This window comes from Protopterus annectens, chromosome 6.part1, assembly GCF_019279795.1.
Source record: "Protopterus annectens isolate FY-2018-M chromosome 6.part1, PAN1.0, whole genome shotgun sequence".
Lineage (NCBI taxonomy): Eukaryota > Metazoa > Chordata > Ceratodontiformes > Protopteridae > Protopterus > Protopterus annectens.
Genome location: NC_056738.1, coordinates 547,505,755 through 547,520,073, shown reverse-complemented (window position 1 = coordinate 547,520,073; position 14,319 = coordinate 547,505,755). Strand labels below are relative to the sequence as shown.

The window sequence follows — 14,319 nt, the reverse complement described above, 5'->3', positions numbered from 1 at the left end:
AGAATACTTGTTCTTTTCACTAACCAGTTTGCTGTTTAAAAAGAAAAGTAGTACTATTTATAATTCTGAGGACTGAAAATGACACCACCCAGAATTGTAAAAATGAGTCTCTTATTTGACCCTTTCTGTGAAATGTGACTTCAGAGTGAGTATATTTATAAGTAATGTATACAGTTGTGAAGCTCTTACCGGGCTATATCCAGTCTGTCCTTGTGGTTCTCAGCCAGTATTTAATTATATATATTTTTTGCTAGATAATTTCACTTAAGGAGAAACAAGAACCTGTATCATCGCATGCCCTAGTCCAACATTTGTCTGTGCTTAGAGTGCAGAAGGTCTCTATAGTTAAAAGAAAAGAAACAAAATAACGTTCAACTTTCTGTTCTAGCTACAAGAATGATTTTTAGGTGACTGTATAGAATGCTGCTGCTATTAGACTGCTACCTGATTTCCTTGCATTCTTCGGGTTCCCCTCCAGAGCACATCATCTTTGAAGAAGCAGTCAACATCCTCTGTATGGAATTAAGGATCAGTTTCTCTTAACCTGCAACCGGTCTTCCATTTCCACATAGAAAATGGAGAAAAGTGAGACTTCCAAATTCAAAATGAATAGTTACTATTCTTTGATACTTGATGGATGTCTTTAATGCTTATAGTCCTACCCAAAATTTGTAACTCATCAAAAATGGCTGATAGGGTTATAAAGCAATTATGGGAAAAATGCTTTATAGAATATCCGTAATACAGCTACCATCTCCTTTTTGGTATCATAAGACTGCAATTCAGACAGCAGTGGCAGATATTATCAAGAGATCTTTCAAATGATACAGGCTTTTGTTTTCCACTTCTCCTTCCTCAAAACCCCCAAGGGGAAGCTTTTAGACTCATATCTCCACATATCAAAAGATAAAAAGGCACTAACAGATAGCCAAGTTCTTTGTAGAGTATCCAAGGATTATGCAGGAGTTTATTCAGAAATCAGATGCAGCTTTCGGTGCATCCACTACTATGTCAGGTATACCAAGCTTTATATCTAATGAACCGGCAGCTTAAAAAAGGCAACACAGTGGGTACTCTGCAGACACATGCCCAAGAAGGATAAAGCCCAGAGATGAGTCAGATTTCTGAAACCTGGACAAGTTCATAAACATAAAACCTTTCCAGTAAAGTAATTCTGAAAATATTCTTGCATTTTATGGAACTGAATTATTTTGCTAAACTAGCCATGGAGGGTGCTTAATTACACATCCCAACAAGTCATTCCCAAAGATTTAAGATGGTTTTACGTCCTGCAATTTTTAAAGTCTGACATTTGAACTGTGGATAAAAGAAAGTATACCACATTTAGCTACAGCCTTTGCACATCTAAGAAAGGAAGACTTGGTCCTTTTCCTTTATCTTATGTGTGCCTTATAAAAGCAAGTACAAGGAAACTGTAACTGTTGAATATTAGTCAAACTTGTTTTCTAATGCATCAATAAAAAAAATGTACAAGGTCCCCATGAAGTGCATTTAGACTACTTTAAAAAACAGCTTACACACTGGAAGTACAGACTCAAAAATGTAAAACTTAGAGCTTTCATCTTTACTGTTTAGAGTTGTTATTGTGTCTTTCGGCTTATCCCGGTTAGGGATTGCCACAGTGGAACTCCGGTCCGCTAATGTTTGGTAGTGGATTTTTACGTGCCGAGTTACCAGCCCTGACGCACAACCTTCAACGAAGGCACACCCAGTCACGTATGCCTCCACACAGAAGACGCTCTAGCTGAGAATCGAACGGGACAACGTCTTGCTGTGAGGTGACAACGCTACCGCAGCACCACTACCTACTGTTTAGAGTACATCAGAATAAAAGACAAGACCGCAAGATTTAATTAACTCCTCAGATAGACCTCTTTTCCCTCCTTCGAACATCATCTGCTCCCCCTTTTCTGCAAAAGGAATCTATTACTTCTAGCCTGGAGAACAGATGCCTTCTCCTTCCAATGGACAGGGAAGTTCCTTAATGCATACCCCACCACCACCACTGCTGCCAGTACTACTTCTCGTTGTCTGGAAGGAATCTCTTAAACTCCTGCTTTTGGCACCTTTCTGGCCAAAATGGCACTGGTTCCAACTCCTGTTGCACTGAAATTACTGAAGAAATCCCTCCACAGCCAGATCTAATTACTCAACAGAAAGGGCAGCCCTCACACATTCTAATACTCCTCTAGATGACAGGATTTTAATCCCTACAAAACACAACTTTTCTGAAGAGGTTGTTTGAATCCTTCAAGATGCCAGGAAACCCAACACCAGAAAGTCTTACACAGCCAAGTAGAGATTTTCCATCTGGTGCCTTAAGCACAAACTCCAACCTCTTGTATCATACACCCCACAGTACTGCAGTACTTGTGTGACTTGCAACATTCAAAGTTGGCCTACTCTTCCATTATGGGTCACTTGTCTGCCATTAATGCTTGTCTACCTTTGGAGACCCTCTCATGTCCAGAACAGAGGTTAAGCTTTTCCTCATGGGGGATTTACATTTTAAACCTATCACCCCCTCCTTGGGAACTTAAATTTTGTTTTGGAAAAGCTCACTCTACCCCCATTTTGAACTGACTGCTTCACTACTCTAAAATTCTGCACTTGGAAAACAGTGCTCCTGGACTTGACTTCAGTCTGATGGTTGTTCCACCCTTCCTTATCTTCCACAGAGACAGGATGAGCCTCAGGGCCAGTCCATGCATTATGCCAACAGCGGTTAGTAAGCTTAAACCTCAACCAAGCAATCAGTCTGCCTGCCTTTTTCTCCAACCCCAGGTATGGGGGGGGGGGGGGGGGGAATATTACACACACTAAACATTCACAGACAGCTGAGGTTTTACCTGGACAAAACTTAGGATATCAGAAAAGCAGATCAGCTGTTCACCTCTTTTATGGATTTCAGGTTAAGCCAACCAGTTTTCAAACTTTTGCTTCTTGGATATCAAATGGTATTTCCTTCTGCTACTCTCACCATGTAAGGACTTTACCAATGTGTCTAAAAGCACACTCTCCTGGAGCAGTGGCTTCATCTGGTGACTTCTGCAAGGGGATGGCTGCCAGATCCATTTTAGAAGTAGCTACTTGGTCATCTGTTCACACCTTCACAAAATGCTACAAGCTAGATGCCTTCCCCAGGGTCCAGGGTAGTGTTTTCCAGAACTATTCTGTATCCCTCCTTGACCTATTGTTTGCTTTTTCATAAACCTGCTACCTTTCTCTCTACAGCTCTGGGAATCAGCCATGTGTTAAGAATACTGCAACAGTGACTCAGTCAGGACATAGTACAGTTGTGTAAGAACTTACCATAACAGTAAATGTCCTACTGATCACTGTTGCAGTAACAGCCTGAGGGGGAACTTGCTTACCCTTTTTAAATAACTCTTCAATGCTGACCTATTTTCATTGGATTTCTTCAGGCCGCTTCTGGCTTGGAGATGGTCTGAGGATGTCATATGAGTGTTTGATTTTGTATTCCAACGCCATCACCTGGACGTATATCCTAGGAAGGTAAAGCTTTGGTACCCTGGCCGTATGTTGCAAGCTACAACCCATTTGTTAAGAATACTGCAACAGTGATCGGCATGTCAGCTACTGTTATGGTAAGTTCTTACAAAAATGTATTTTATTCCTTCTCTCAAGTCCTGAACATCCCAAAGTTGGAATGCCCAGTACAAACAAAAATTACTCACAAAAGTGTAGGGGAATTGGTCTAGACTGCAGCACGAGGATTAGACCCTTTTAACCATCCATTGGCAAGAGTTGTGAAGTATTTAAACTACTCGTTCCAGTTACAATTTGCTTATTCATTCATTGGAGGGCATATTTCTGTGATTTCTGCTACTGTCTCAGTTGTATTCACAAGCAACAGCAACTGTACTGGCTAAGGCCTTCCTAAAAGATACCCTGCACTTAAGATTATGAAGTACTGTTAAATTATAAAAGCTAACTTTTATCTCCATTTGAAGCAGGTGACACTACAGGCACACCCCATTGTAGAAAATATTTTTTTTCTAATGGCTGTTGTCTTGGGAAGAATCTTGAGTTATGAGCTGTCATGTAAGCCACATTGCACACTGATCATAATTAAAAGGTGCAAGTGAAACCAAATCCTGCCATCACACCAAATGTTATTTTAGTAATATTTTTGTAAAGTGCCATTCAGTTAATAGCTTTATCCAGACAAGCACACTGAAGGAGAGCACCGTACATATGCTGGATCTCTATAAACAGCTCAGGTACTCTTCCAGGAGGACATATGCATTCAGGAAAACAAACTCTTCCTCTCCTTTTCAAAAGGGGAGGATAGCCTGCCTTTCAGTAAACTGAAATGACTGTACAACTGTATTGCCCAATGCTTTGCTTTAAGCAGAGAAATTATTTGCCAGCCACAGTCAGAAAACATTTCCTTAAGAATGCACCAGCTTCAGTAGTTTACTTAGAAATGCTTCTGCACATGCTTGGAAGCTGCCACTTGGACAATTGTTCATAGCTAACAATGCAAGTTGAAGGCTGTATCTATGGGTAGAACAGGATTTATACATTATTATTTATTGGGGCATCCTGCAAATACCTATCTCCCAAAGTGGAAAAAGTATTAATTGGTATTCTCCCCACAACTTATGGTTACAGTTACTGTGCCCGCCCATGAAGGAATCACATTTGCATAAAGTACCATTGTAGTAGGTGTCCTATTTCACTGTTTCAGTACTCATTATACTAGCGATCCTATGCTGAGGGCAGCCAGACGTCTGGCCATTATACCAAAGCCTTTAGGTTGCTTTAAGGTACGCCGTACATCACATGTATGATCCCTGCATAGCTTAGGACATAAACATGGCGTCCAGCCATACCATCCTCTGAACAACTTTGTCGCCAGTCCAAACACCATCTTTGGATAGTCAGTCCTGAATGCCTGTTATGTTGCTTGTTGACCGAGCCGTTACAGGTAAGTACTCCATTTTGGTTTTGTAGTCTTATCTTTCTTTTGCTATATTGTTGCATGTGGGGTTTCTTGTCATCCAAGAAGGATAAATGCCAGTTTTGGAGACAGAATCCCCATGAAGACCATCACAAACAGTGTCTGTTTTGCCTTGGCGTTTCACACAACCATACGTCATGTTCTGTCAGGCCTTTGTTCCCAAGACCCTTCGTAGTTAGCTTTCTTCTTTGGTGCGTTATCTTGAGAATCTGTGTCTTAAGCTTCTTGCTAAAGGAATGATAGAGGGAACTTCCTGCTCCGAGGAACAGTCTTCAGAGAGGAAGTAGGCCAAGAAACCTAGGCTGGTATGTTCTGCTGTATAGCCTGTGCTGGACGTACCTCCCGAGGTGACTGGTAGCTCAGAGGTTTGCCCCGGATTAATCTTTTGATTCTTCTGCCATGACCAGGTTGGAAGCCAGCGGGAATCTGACATTAGGCATGTCCATGGAGGCATTGCAGATATTAGCTTCAGATGTTCAGATGGAACCAAGGCTGAATATCTTTGAGGGGCCTATCGGAAAAGGTATCCTCTTTCTCCTTTGTTATTTGCATTATATTTAGAACCACTGGCAAAGAAAATAAGGGGCTCAGAAATTCAAGGATATAATTGATATGGTAGTCAAGAAATGTTGTCTCTATTTTCAGATTATATATGGGATAAGCTGATTCTTCCAGTAAAACAGGGTGTGGACTAGGATTACCCAATTTAAAGTCTCATTTTCCTGATAAACCAGGTGCTATATGACTACACCGTTCTTCCCAGCCACTTTCCTCTTTTTCTTCACTTCTGTCTGTCTCTTCCTGTTTGGCTAAAGATTACTTAGGATTCTTTGGTTCTGTCCATTATCTGCTAGGGTATTTCATGGTCTGGAATTATTCAGGAGGTGCCTGTGTCCTAAAGAGGGAGGGGATTGTACTCCATGATATTTCTAGTGCCCAGGAAAGAGGATACCTGGAGACCATTTCTAGACCTGTCTCATCTAAACATTTTTCTGAAGGTGCCGTCTTTTTGAATGTTGTCCCTCCCTTCAGACTTGGCTTCCTCTTCTGCTCCTCAGGCTTATATGGCGTCTCTGGATCTCAATGATGCTTATCTCTATATCCCTACTTATCCCCTTTTCAGGGAGTTTTTAGATTTCTCTGTTGCTTCCTGGAATTGTCAGTTCTCTGCTTTGCCCTTTGATCTTTCTTTTGCCCCAAGAGTATTCAGCAAGTGCCTCACTCCTGTGATTGCTTTTTTGTAGGAGAAGGCTTCAGGAGATCCAAGTCTTTCCTTACTTGGATGCCTTCCTGTTTCAGCCATCCTTTCCAGAGATCTTTTTGCAAAATCTTAATTTTGCCATTTCCCTTCTGCAAAATTTGGGGTTCACACTAAATTTCAAAACGTCTTTTCTAACTCCTTCTCAGGACCATGTTTTTCTGGGGGTGCATGATGCAGACTGTGCCTATGCTGGCATTCCTGCCTACCTCCAAGGCTTTAACTCTCATTTCCTTTTTTTCCAAACACTTCTGGCCTTTGTAACAGCCAGGGAATTTCTGAGAGCTCTGGGGTTCATGGGTCTCCATCATTCCTATGCTTCCTCTGGCCAAACTACACACGAAAATTTCAGTGGTTTCTGAAGTCAGTTTGGCTTCAACATGCATATCCCTAGAACCTGTAGTTTATTCCGCCTTGCCTCAAGAAGGAACTTCAGTGGTGGATTCAGCAGTCGTCTCTAAATCCAGGGCTCCCTATTCATCACCCTCTTCCCTCTCAAGAGCTGTTCAGAGACGCTTAAAGGTGTAGGATGTTTAGTCACCTCTTCATCGGAAAGAGCATGTCAGTGTCAGAGATGAGAGCTCTTCTGCTAGCTGTTCAGGCTTTTAATCCTCTTTTCCCTGGGACCTCTCAAGGTATTTACAGACAATATCACAGTGATGTGGTACATAAACAGACATGGCAGACAAGATCTTATCTTCTTTTCCGGTTGCCACTCCTGGTGTGAGAACTTGCTGTACAGTATCAACTGACTCTTCAAGCAGTTTACATTTCTTTAGGTTAAAATATGGTGGTAGACACTGTAAGCAGGTCCTTAAATCAATCCTCTGAATGGATGCTTCACAGGGATGCGTTTCTGGACATTGTCCACCAATGGGATACTCTCAAATAGATTTTTTTTGCCTCCTCTCTGAACAGACATCTTCTTTGTGCCAGAGTCCCAGGTCCTCTGGTGTGGAAGGTGGATGCCCTATCTGTTTCCTGGAAGGGGATGTTTCTTTATGCTTTCCCTCCCTTTCTCCTCATTCCAAAAGTTCTGTTCAAAATTCAACAGGACACTCCCAAAATCTTGTTGATGACTCCCTTTTGGCTGAGACAGCATTGGTTCCCCTCTTCTTCCGCATTTAGCCAAGGGTAGTCATCACAGGTTACCTCACAGGGTGGAGCTACTAACACAAGACAAGGGATCTCTCATCCATCCTCACTTTTCCACTCTTCAATTGACACTGTGGGTTATAGGATTTTGATTCCATATAGATTACTTTTTTCTAGGGATGTGCTTAGGGTCCTGCAGGAGGCCAGGAAACCCAATATTATGAAATCCTACTTGTCCAAATGGAAGAGGTTTTCGGTTTAGTGTGTTTCTTGTAACATGGATCAATTTTTGCTGGATGTTCTTTTGGTTCTCTCTAGTCTGTGTGAATTGCTCAATGCTGGTTTGGCGTATTCTTTGTTAAGGCCCATTTATCAGCTATCTCTGCTTATCTGCCTTTATCTCCTCCTTTAGCATCTAACATCATGTGGTACATAAACAGACATGGCAGACAAGATCTTATCTTCTTTGCCGGTTACCACTCCTGGTGTGAGAACTTGCTGTACAGTATCAACTGACTCTTCAAGCAGTTTACATTTCTTTAGGTTAAAATATGGTGGTAGACACTGTAAGCAGGTCCTTAAATCAATCCTCTGAATGGATGCTTCACAGGGATGTGTTTCTGGACATTGTCCACCAATGGGATACTCTCAAATAGATTTTTTTTTTGCCTCCTCTCTGAACAGACAACTTCCTCTTCTTTTTGCCAGAGTCCCAGGTCCTCTGGTGTGGAAGGTGGATGCCCTATCTGTTTCCTGGAAGGGGATGTTTCTTTATGCTTTCCCTCCCTTTCTCCTCATTCCAAAAGTCCTGTTCAAAATTCAACAGGACACTCCCAAAATCTTGTTGATGACTCCCTTTTGGCTGAGACAGCATTGGTTCCCGTCGTCTTCCGCATTTAGCCAAGGGTAGTCATCACAGGTTATCTCTCAGGGTGGACCTGCTAACGCAAGTCAAGGGATCTCTCATCCATCCTCACTTTTCCATTCTTCAGTTGACACTGTGGGTGATAGGATTTTGATCCCTTTTTTCTAGGGATGTGCTTAGGGTCCTGCAGGAGGCCAGGAAACCCAATTCTATGAAATCCTACTTGTCCAAATGGAAGAGGTTTTCGGTTTAGTGTCTTTCTTGTAACCTGGATCAATTTTTGCTAGATGTTCTTTTGGTTCTCTCTTGTCTGTGTGAATTGCTCAATGCTGGTTTGGCGTATCCTTTGTTAAGGCCCATTTATCAGCTATCTCTGCTTATCTGCCTTTATCTCCTCCTTTAGCATCTAGATTTGAAGCTAAACAATTTCTTGAAGGGGTCCTTCATATTAGACCTCCCAGGGAGGCTGTTCCTCCTCCCTGGGATCTTAAATTTTGTTTTGGAGAAATCGACATGGGCTCGTTTTGACCTTGCAGCTTCAGCTTCCTTGCAACATTGCTCTTTGAAAACCTGCTTTTGTTATTCATTAATTCTGCCAGACAGGTGTCTGAGCTTCAAACCCTTATGGCTTGTCCTCCTTTTTGGTGTTTCATAACAGTGTTTCCTTGAGTACTAATCCTTCTTTTGTGTCCAAGGAGGTGAATGAGTTGTCCCTTAATCAGTCTATTCATTTGCCCAGCTTTTTCCCTTCTTCACAATCTGCCTGTGAGAAGGTGGTGCACACATTGGATGTGCATAGACACCTCAGATTTTATTTGGATAAGACTATTAGAAAATCTTATCAGCTCTTTGTTTCCTTTCATCCTAGGGTCTTAGGATTAGCAGTATCCAAGCAGACCGTTTCTTCTTGAATTGCTAAAGCTATTTCTTTGTTATTCCTTTCATAGTAAGAGCCTTCCTTATTCTGTTAAGGCTTATTCTACTAGAGCTGCGGCTTCTTCTGGTGGTTTTTGCAATGGTTTGGATTCTAACTATTCTTGAGGCAGCTATCTGGACTTTTGTGCATACATTTACTAAGCACTACAATTTGGATGGAATTTCCACAGCTAGAGCTGGTTTTGCTAGGGCCATCCTTCATGGCTTTCTAGATGGCTGTGCTGGTCCTTCCTCCTCCCTCTGCTCCTCTTGAGCTTTGGCACCCTGCATAATGTAATGAATACTTCCAGCAGTGAAAATGGAAGGGCATAGTACAGTTGTGTAAAAGCTTACTATAATGGTAGATGTCCTTCTCTTCACCATTGCAGTATTCACTCCCTCCCTCCTCCCCCTGGTTTATTTCTCTTCTGTATGTACTGTTTACCTTTCTTTTCCTTGCACTGGTGTTCCTTCTGGGGCTTTCACTTCTGAAGGTGATACAACCGGACGTCACCTTTATGCCCTACACTCCACAAGGTGCATGCGTGTGATGTACAGCGTACCTTAAAGGCTTTGGTATACTGGCCAACATCGGGTGGCCCTTGGCAGGGGATCCTTAGTATAATGAGTACTGCAACAGTGAAGAGAGGAACATCTACCATTGTGATAAGATTTTACACAACTGTACTGTCATGGAGGATTCACTGTCACAGTTAAGCTGCCCTACTTTCATACCCTGTGGGAAGTTGTATGCATTTTTACAGTTTATTTTTGTACTTAAATAATTAGTTGATACTGAGAATTTGCAATAGGAATTTAAAAGCATGCTTCTTGGTTCAAATCAAATAAAATCATGTAGTAATACCCCTTTTCTTATTTAGGATGGTCATTTCCAGTATAACAAGACTCATTGGACATGATGGGATAGACTAAAAAGTTCATTAAACTAAGAAAAGAACACCTTGTCTGACCTATTACAAAGTTAGTTAACATGTTTTCAGATCTGGTTTTCATTTAGAATGGATGCATTAGGTTTTGTGCCAGTATTTAAAAAAAATGACTAGAAGTGAAATTAAGAACTATTTTCCAATTATTCATTGCTCTCTCAGAATATTTTTAAAGCATGCTTGGTCAGCAGTTTCTCCATTATCTTGGAGTGGTCATTGGCTTGGGGGTGGTCATAGCAGAAATGTTACTGCTGCCATTTATTGGGATGGCTGCATTGTGTTTAAATATCTATGCTTGTAGAATAGCTTTGTTCACTGCTAAGCTTTTGATTGTGTCATTAAGATGTTTCAATTTTAAAAGGTCTTGCTTAGTCAAGTGATGTTTGTTATTGCTTGTACCTTCCTCAGTTTATTAAGAGGCCCTCAGGGGCCTGTTTATGATAGTCTTTCATGTACTGACTTAATTCTGTCAGTAACCTTGGCTTGAAGTCTGAATTATTATAAATTATCAGCAAAAAACTAAGTAGGAAACCAATATACGTAAAACACTTTATGTAGAACAGCAAAGCTTTCGGATACAATCCTTCATCAATACTAATACATACAAAGTATACTATTGCTTTATATATAGGTCCAAATAAGTCATATGACCAGCAGCCAAACAGTCACATGACATGATTAAAATCACATGAATACATAAACTAGTAAAAAAGAAAAAGACAATTTAAAAAGCATATATCCAGGGCACCCTTGATACATTGGATGACATACGTGATGTCATAGTTGAAAAGAATGATGATTCTACTTTGCAAAAGAAGAAGAACCACCCGCCGTTGGAGGATATTGGTCTAGTCCAGTCAACTTCCAGTGTACTGAGCGCAGATGCTAGCACTCCTGTAGAGGAGAAGCAAGTACCTCCTCTGAATGATGGCGCCCATAACGTGGCTGGGAAGAAAATGCAGCAACTTACTCTTAATTTTCAAAGTAAGCGGTTTCATTTAGAGCAACCAGAGGTTGTTAAAGAGCGTCTCGTATATCTGAGGGGTTTTTTGCTGGTTTATCTTTGGCGTTTGTGTCTGATATATTATTATAAATTATGCCAGTAGTTTTTTTTTTCTTTCCTGTTTATCTAGAAGCATTTTGCAATGAAGGAAATAGGATCCTCTGTTCTTGATGGTAGGGTCTGTTGTCCAGAATACTTAGAACTGTGTGTGTGTATGCAATGAGTGTTGGAAGGTAAACGGTTTTTTTTCTGTGGCCTCTGTCAGATAATGGACATTTTTCTGTCAGTAAACTTTTGTAATGTATTTTAATATAACATTATTTTTCCTCTGCTTTTGCAGGCCATCTCATTGGACCTGTACTGTGCCACTCCTTCTGTAATTATATGGGTTTTCCTGCAATTTGTGCTGCCTTTGAACACCCACGGAAGATTACCATATTCTCCTTTTACTTCCTTGGAATGGTGCTTTTCATCATGCTGCTGTATCCCATGACAGACTCTGTCTTCTTTGGTGACCCACCAGCTTGCCGTTTAGTGAAAGCGAGCGCTGCATTGTCTCTGTGTTCTTGACACCCGAAAACTACTAACAGGGTACTGAAATATGAGGCTGATATGAAATGTATGAAGCCCAGGAAAACATATATGTGGCAATATTCAACGCAGAATCCAAATTTGTAACTGAAAGTTAATATATGGCATTGCATTTTTTTACCAATTGTCTGGAATAATGCAAAATGGACTAATATGCTGCTAGTTTTTTTTTTCCTTGATCTTAACTAGTGAACTATGTTGGTACAGAGCATGTAGGCTGTTAGCAGATATTTATTTGGTCACATGATTGTTAAGCTAGATTAATGTCTGAATTTGTGTTCACAGTTTTCATGTGAACAAAGCATTTTTTTTAACAGCTTCTCACTGAGAAACATCATTCCAGTTACCCTGTTTGTAAAAGGATGTAGTACTTTGTACTACAGGATACTAAAACCTATGCAAAGGAATTACTGCAGCTTCATATACATTGGCTTCAGAATTCTGTACAGACTCCTAAGTGAATTGCCAAATTTATTAAAAAAAGGCACATGCACTAATTTAGCTTACCCATATGGCCCTTGAAGTTCCATTGGTAGGCTTTCCTTAAATCTGTAAGGTTTTATTTTTCTTTTTTCATTACGATTAGATGTTTCACTGATCTTTAAGCTGTAGAGTTTACAGTTGGAAACTGTTTTCTAAATTGGTGTCTGTTTTGAAACTGTGAAAAACTTATAAAATAGTTTAGTAGGTGGCTTCATTACTTCAATTCATTGTTTCACTTTTGCTCAATTAATAATTTTTGAGGGATTGTCCCAGCGGTGTACTACTTTGTACAGTTATACAGTATTATATATATTTTTGTTGGTAAATTCGCCATATTCAAAACATTGGTGTTTGTCCTTTTGCTCCCCAAAAATGAAACTATATTTTTAATCCATTGGTTGTTGGGGAGGTGTACATCAGAAAAGAGACTGTCTTACAGGACACTGGCAGTAGCTCCATGTAGCTAATAGATAAAGGGTCACGAGGTTACTTTACTTGGAAAAAGAACTCTAATCAGTGACTTCTAGGAACTGACATTTTCCTTTAACCTCTGAATTAGAATGGGTTTTAGAACTGTCTCAGGAATATGTATATTTAAGTATCTGTTTTTATAGTCGTGTTGAATTTTACTGGGGCTTAGAGGTTAAAAGATTTGAGGAACTGTTAAAGATGCATTGAATGTGAAAATTTATTTTTACAAACAGTCTCACTTAGCAAAATGTGAAGTAGTATGATCTTAAGATTTTTATAACTGATTGCAGAAAAACTAACTCACATTCTCTCAGCATTTATTCAAAAGAACATTATTTTTGTGATGTATTGGGTCCAGGGGAGCATTTACCTATGTTTTTGTTGTAACAATGCTCATTTGGTGATCAAGGCTGTGGTGGTGTTAAATTAAGGTAAATAGTTTTTTTATAGTTAATAGAGCATTTACATGTACAGTATAAGGTTATCATCAGGAAAATGAAAGGATTATGTCATTTAAAAATGTATTACTGTTATTTTTGCTGTTATCCTGAATAAGTGGTTGGAAATGTATTTTGGGTATGTCAGTATTAGAGAGCCTCTACTAAAATGCAGAATTTGGTAAACACTGCCTTACTTATGGCTATCCTTTTCAGCAGGGACTGTCTTTCCTATTGTTTATGATGTAAATACATTTTATTTAAAGGTTAAAGTTGCATTAGTTTAAATCTCAAGCATAAGTCTTATTTTTGTTTTATTTGAATCAGACATGCTATGAACATGTACTCTATGAAAGCAGGATGACATTTCATTTCTCCTAATGTCCCATTGTTGAATGGCTATTCAGGCCTCTAGGGCACCCCGTGCCTAAAATATTGTTTACCAGCTATGATGAGTAATGATCTACCACTTTTGAACTGTAACTGGCTGCATCCAGAATGTATATATAGTCAGTACTGCTAAAATGAGCATGCTCAGACCAAAGTCTTCAGCTACTCAGTCTGCTTAGGTAAAACCACTCCAGTTGTATTTTGTGGCACTTTTTATGAGTTTTAACAATAAGAAAACATTTTAAAAATAAAATGTGGTTCATAATAAGAAAGTTGTTTAATGTTAAAGTATGCATAGTGTTGTAACGGTTTCTTTGTAGAGTTTTCAAAGGTCCAGTCGAGAAGAGCTTTTATATGGGAACAGTTTCTCTTTACTCTGTGAAACTAACTGTTTGAAATTTACCTTTTGTAAAAGGGGACTTTTCTGTTCAGTCCAGTTTGTTTATGTCAGAGCACATATTTGAAGTCTGTTCCCAGTAGTTATAATGACAATGAATTTATCCGATTGGCTTGAGGCTCGATTTGATAGTAAAGATGGTGAGAATAAACCCATGAAAATGTTGATTTCTGTTAGTTTCAATAAAACAAAACAGTTTGATTGGGGAATTGCTTAGGTGTCTTGTGCAGGGGAAATGTTATAAATTTTTCAATAGCTAAACTATAGGTAGGCTTGCTAAACCTCCATAACACAAGAACATGTCAGTAGCACTTAGACATATTGTTTGACCAACATGAAGTTGTTCCTGTGGGCTTAACACACTTACAAATATTTTTGTGGGTCAGTAGATTGTGGAAAGTTATCCAAGCCCCATTCCACTGATTTAGACAAGCTGATTTTAAGGCAGTTAAAGCTGGG

General features: G+C 39.8%; 1 protein-coding gene across 1 annotated transcript in view; it reads left to right on the top strand.

The window, feature by feature from the left end:
* RCE1 (Ras converting CAAX endopeptidase 1) overlaps positions 1-14,025 on the top strand; it is a 976,724-nt gene extending 962,699 nt beyond the window's left edge. The window contains exon 8 of the mRNA XM_044075996.1: positions 11,432-14,025. Within this exon, the coding sequence (XP_043931931.1) occupies positions 11,432-11,661 (230 nt within the window). The 3' untranslated portion in view covers positions 11,662-14,025. The remainder of the gene's footprint in view (positions 1-11,431) is intronic.
* The last annotated feature ends 294 nt before the right edge of the window (positions 14,026-14,319 follow it).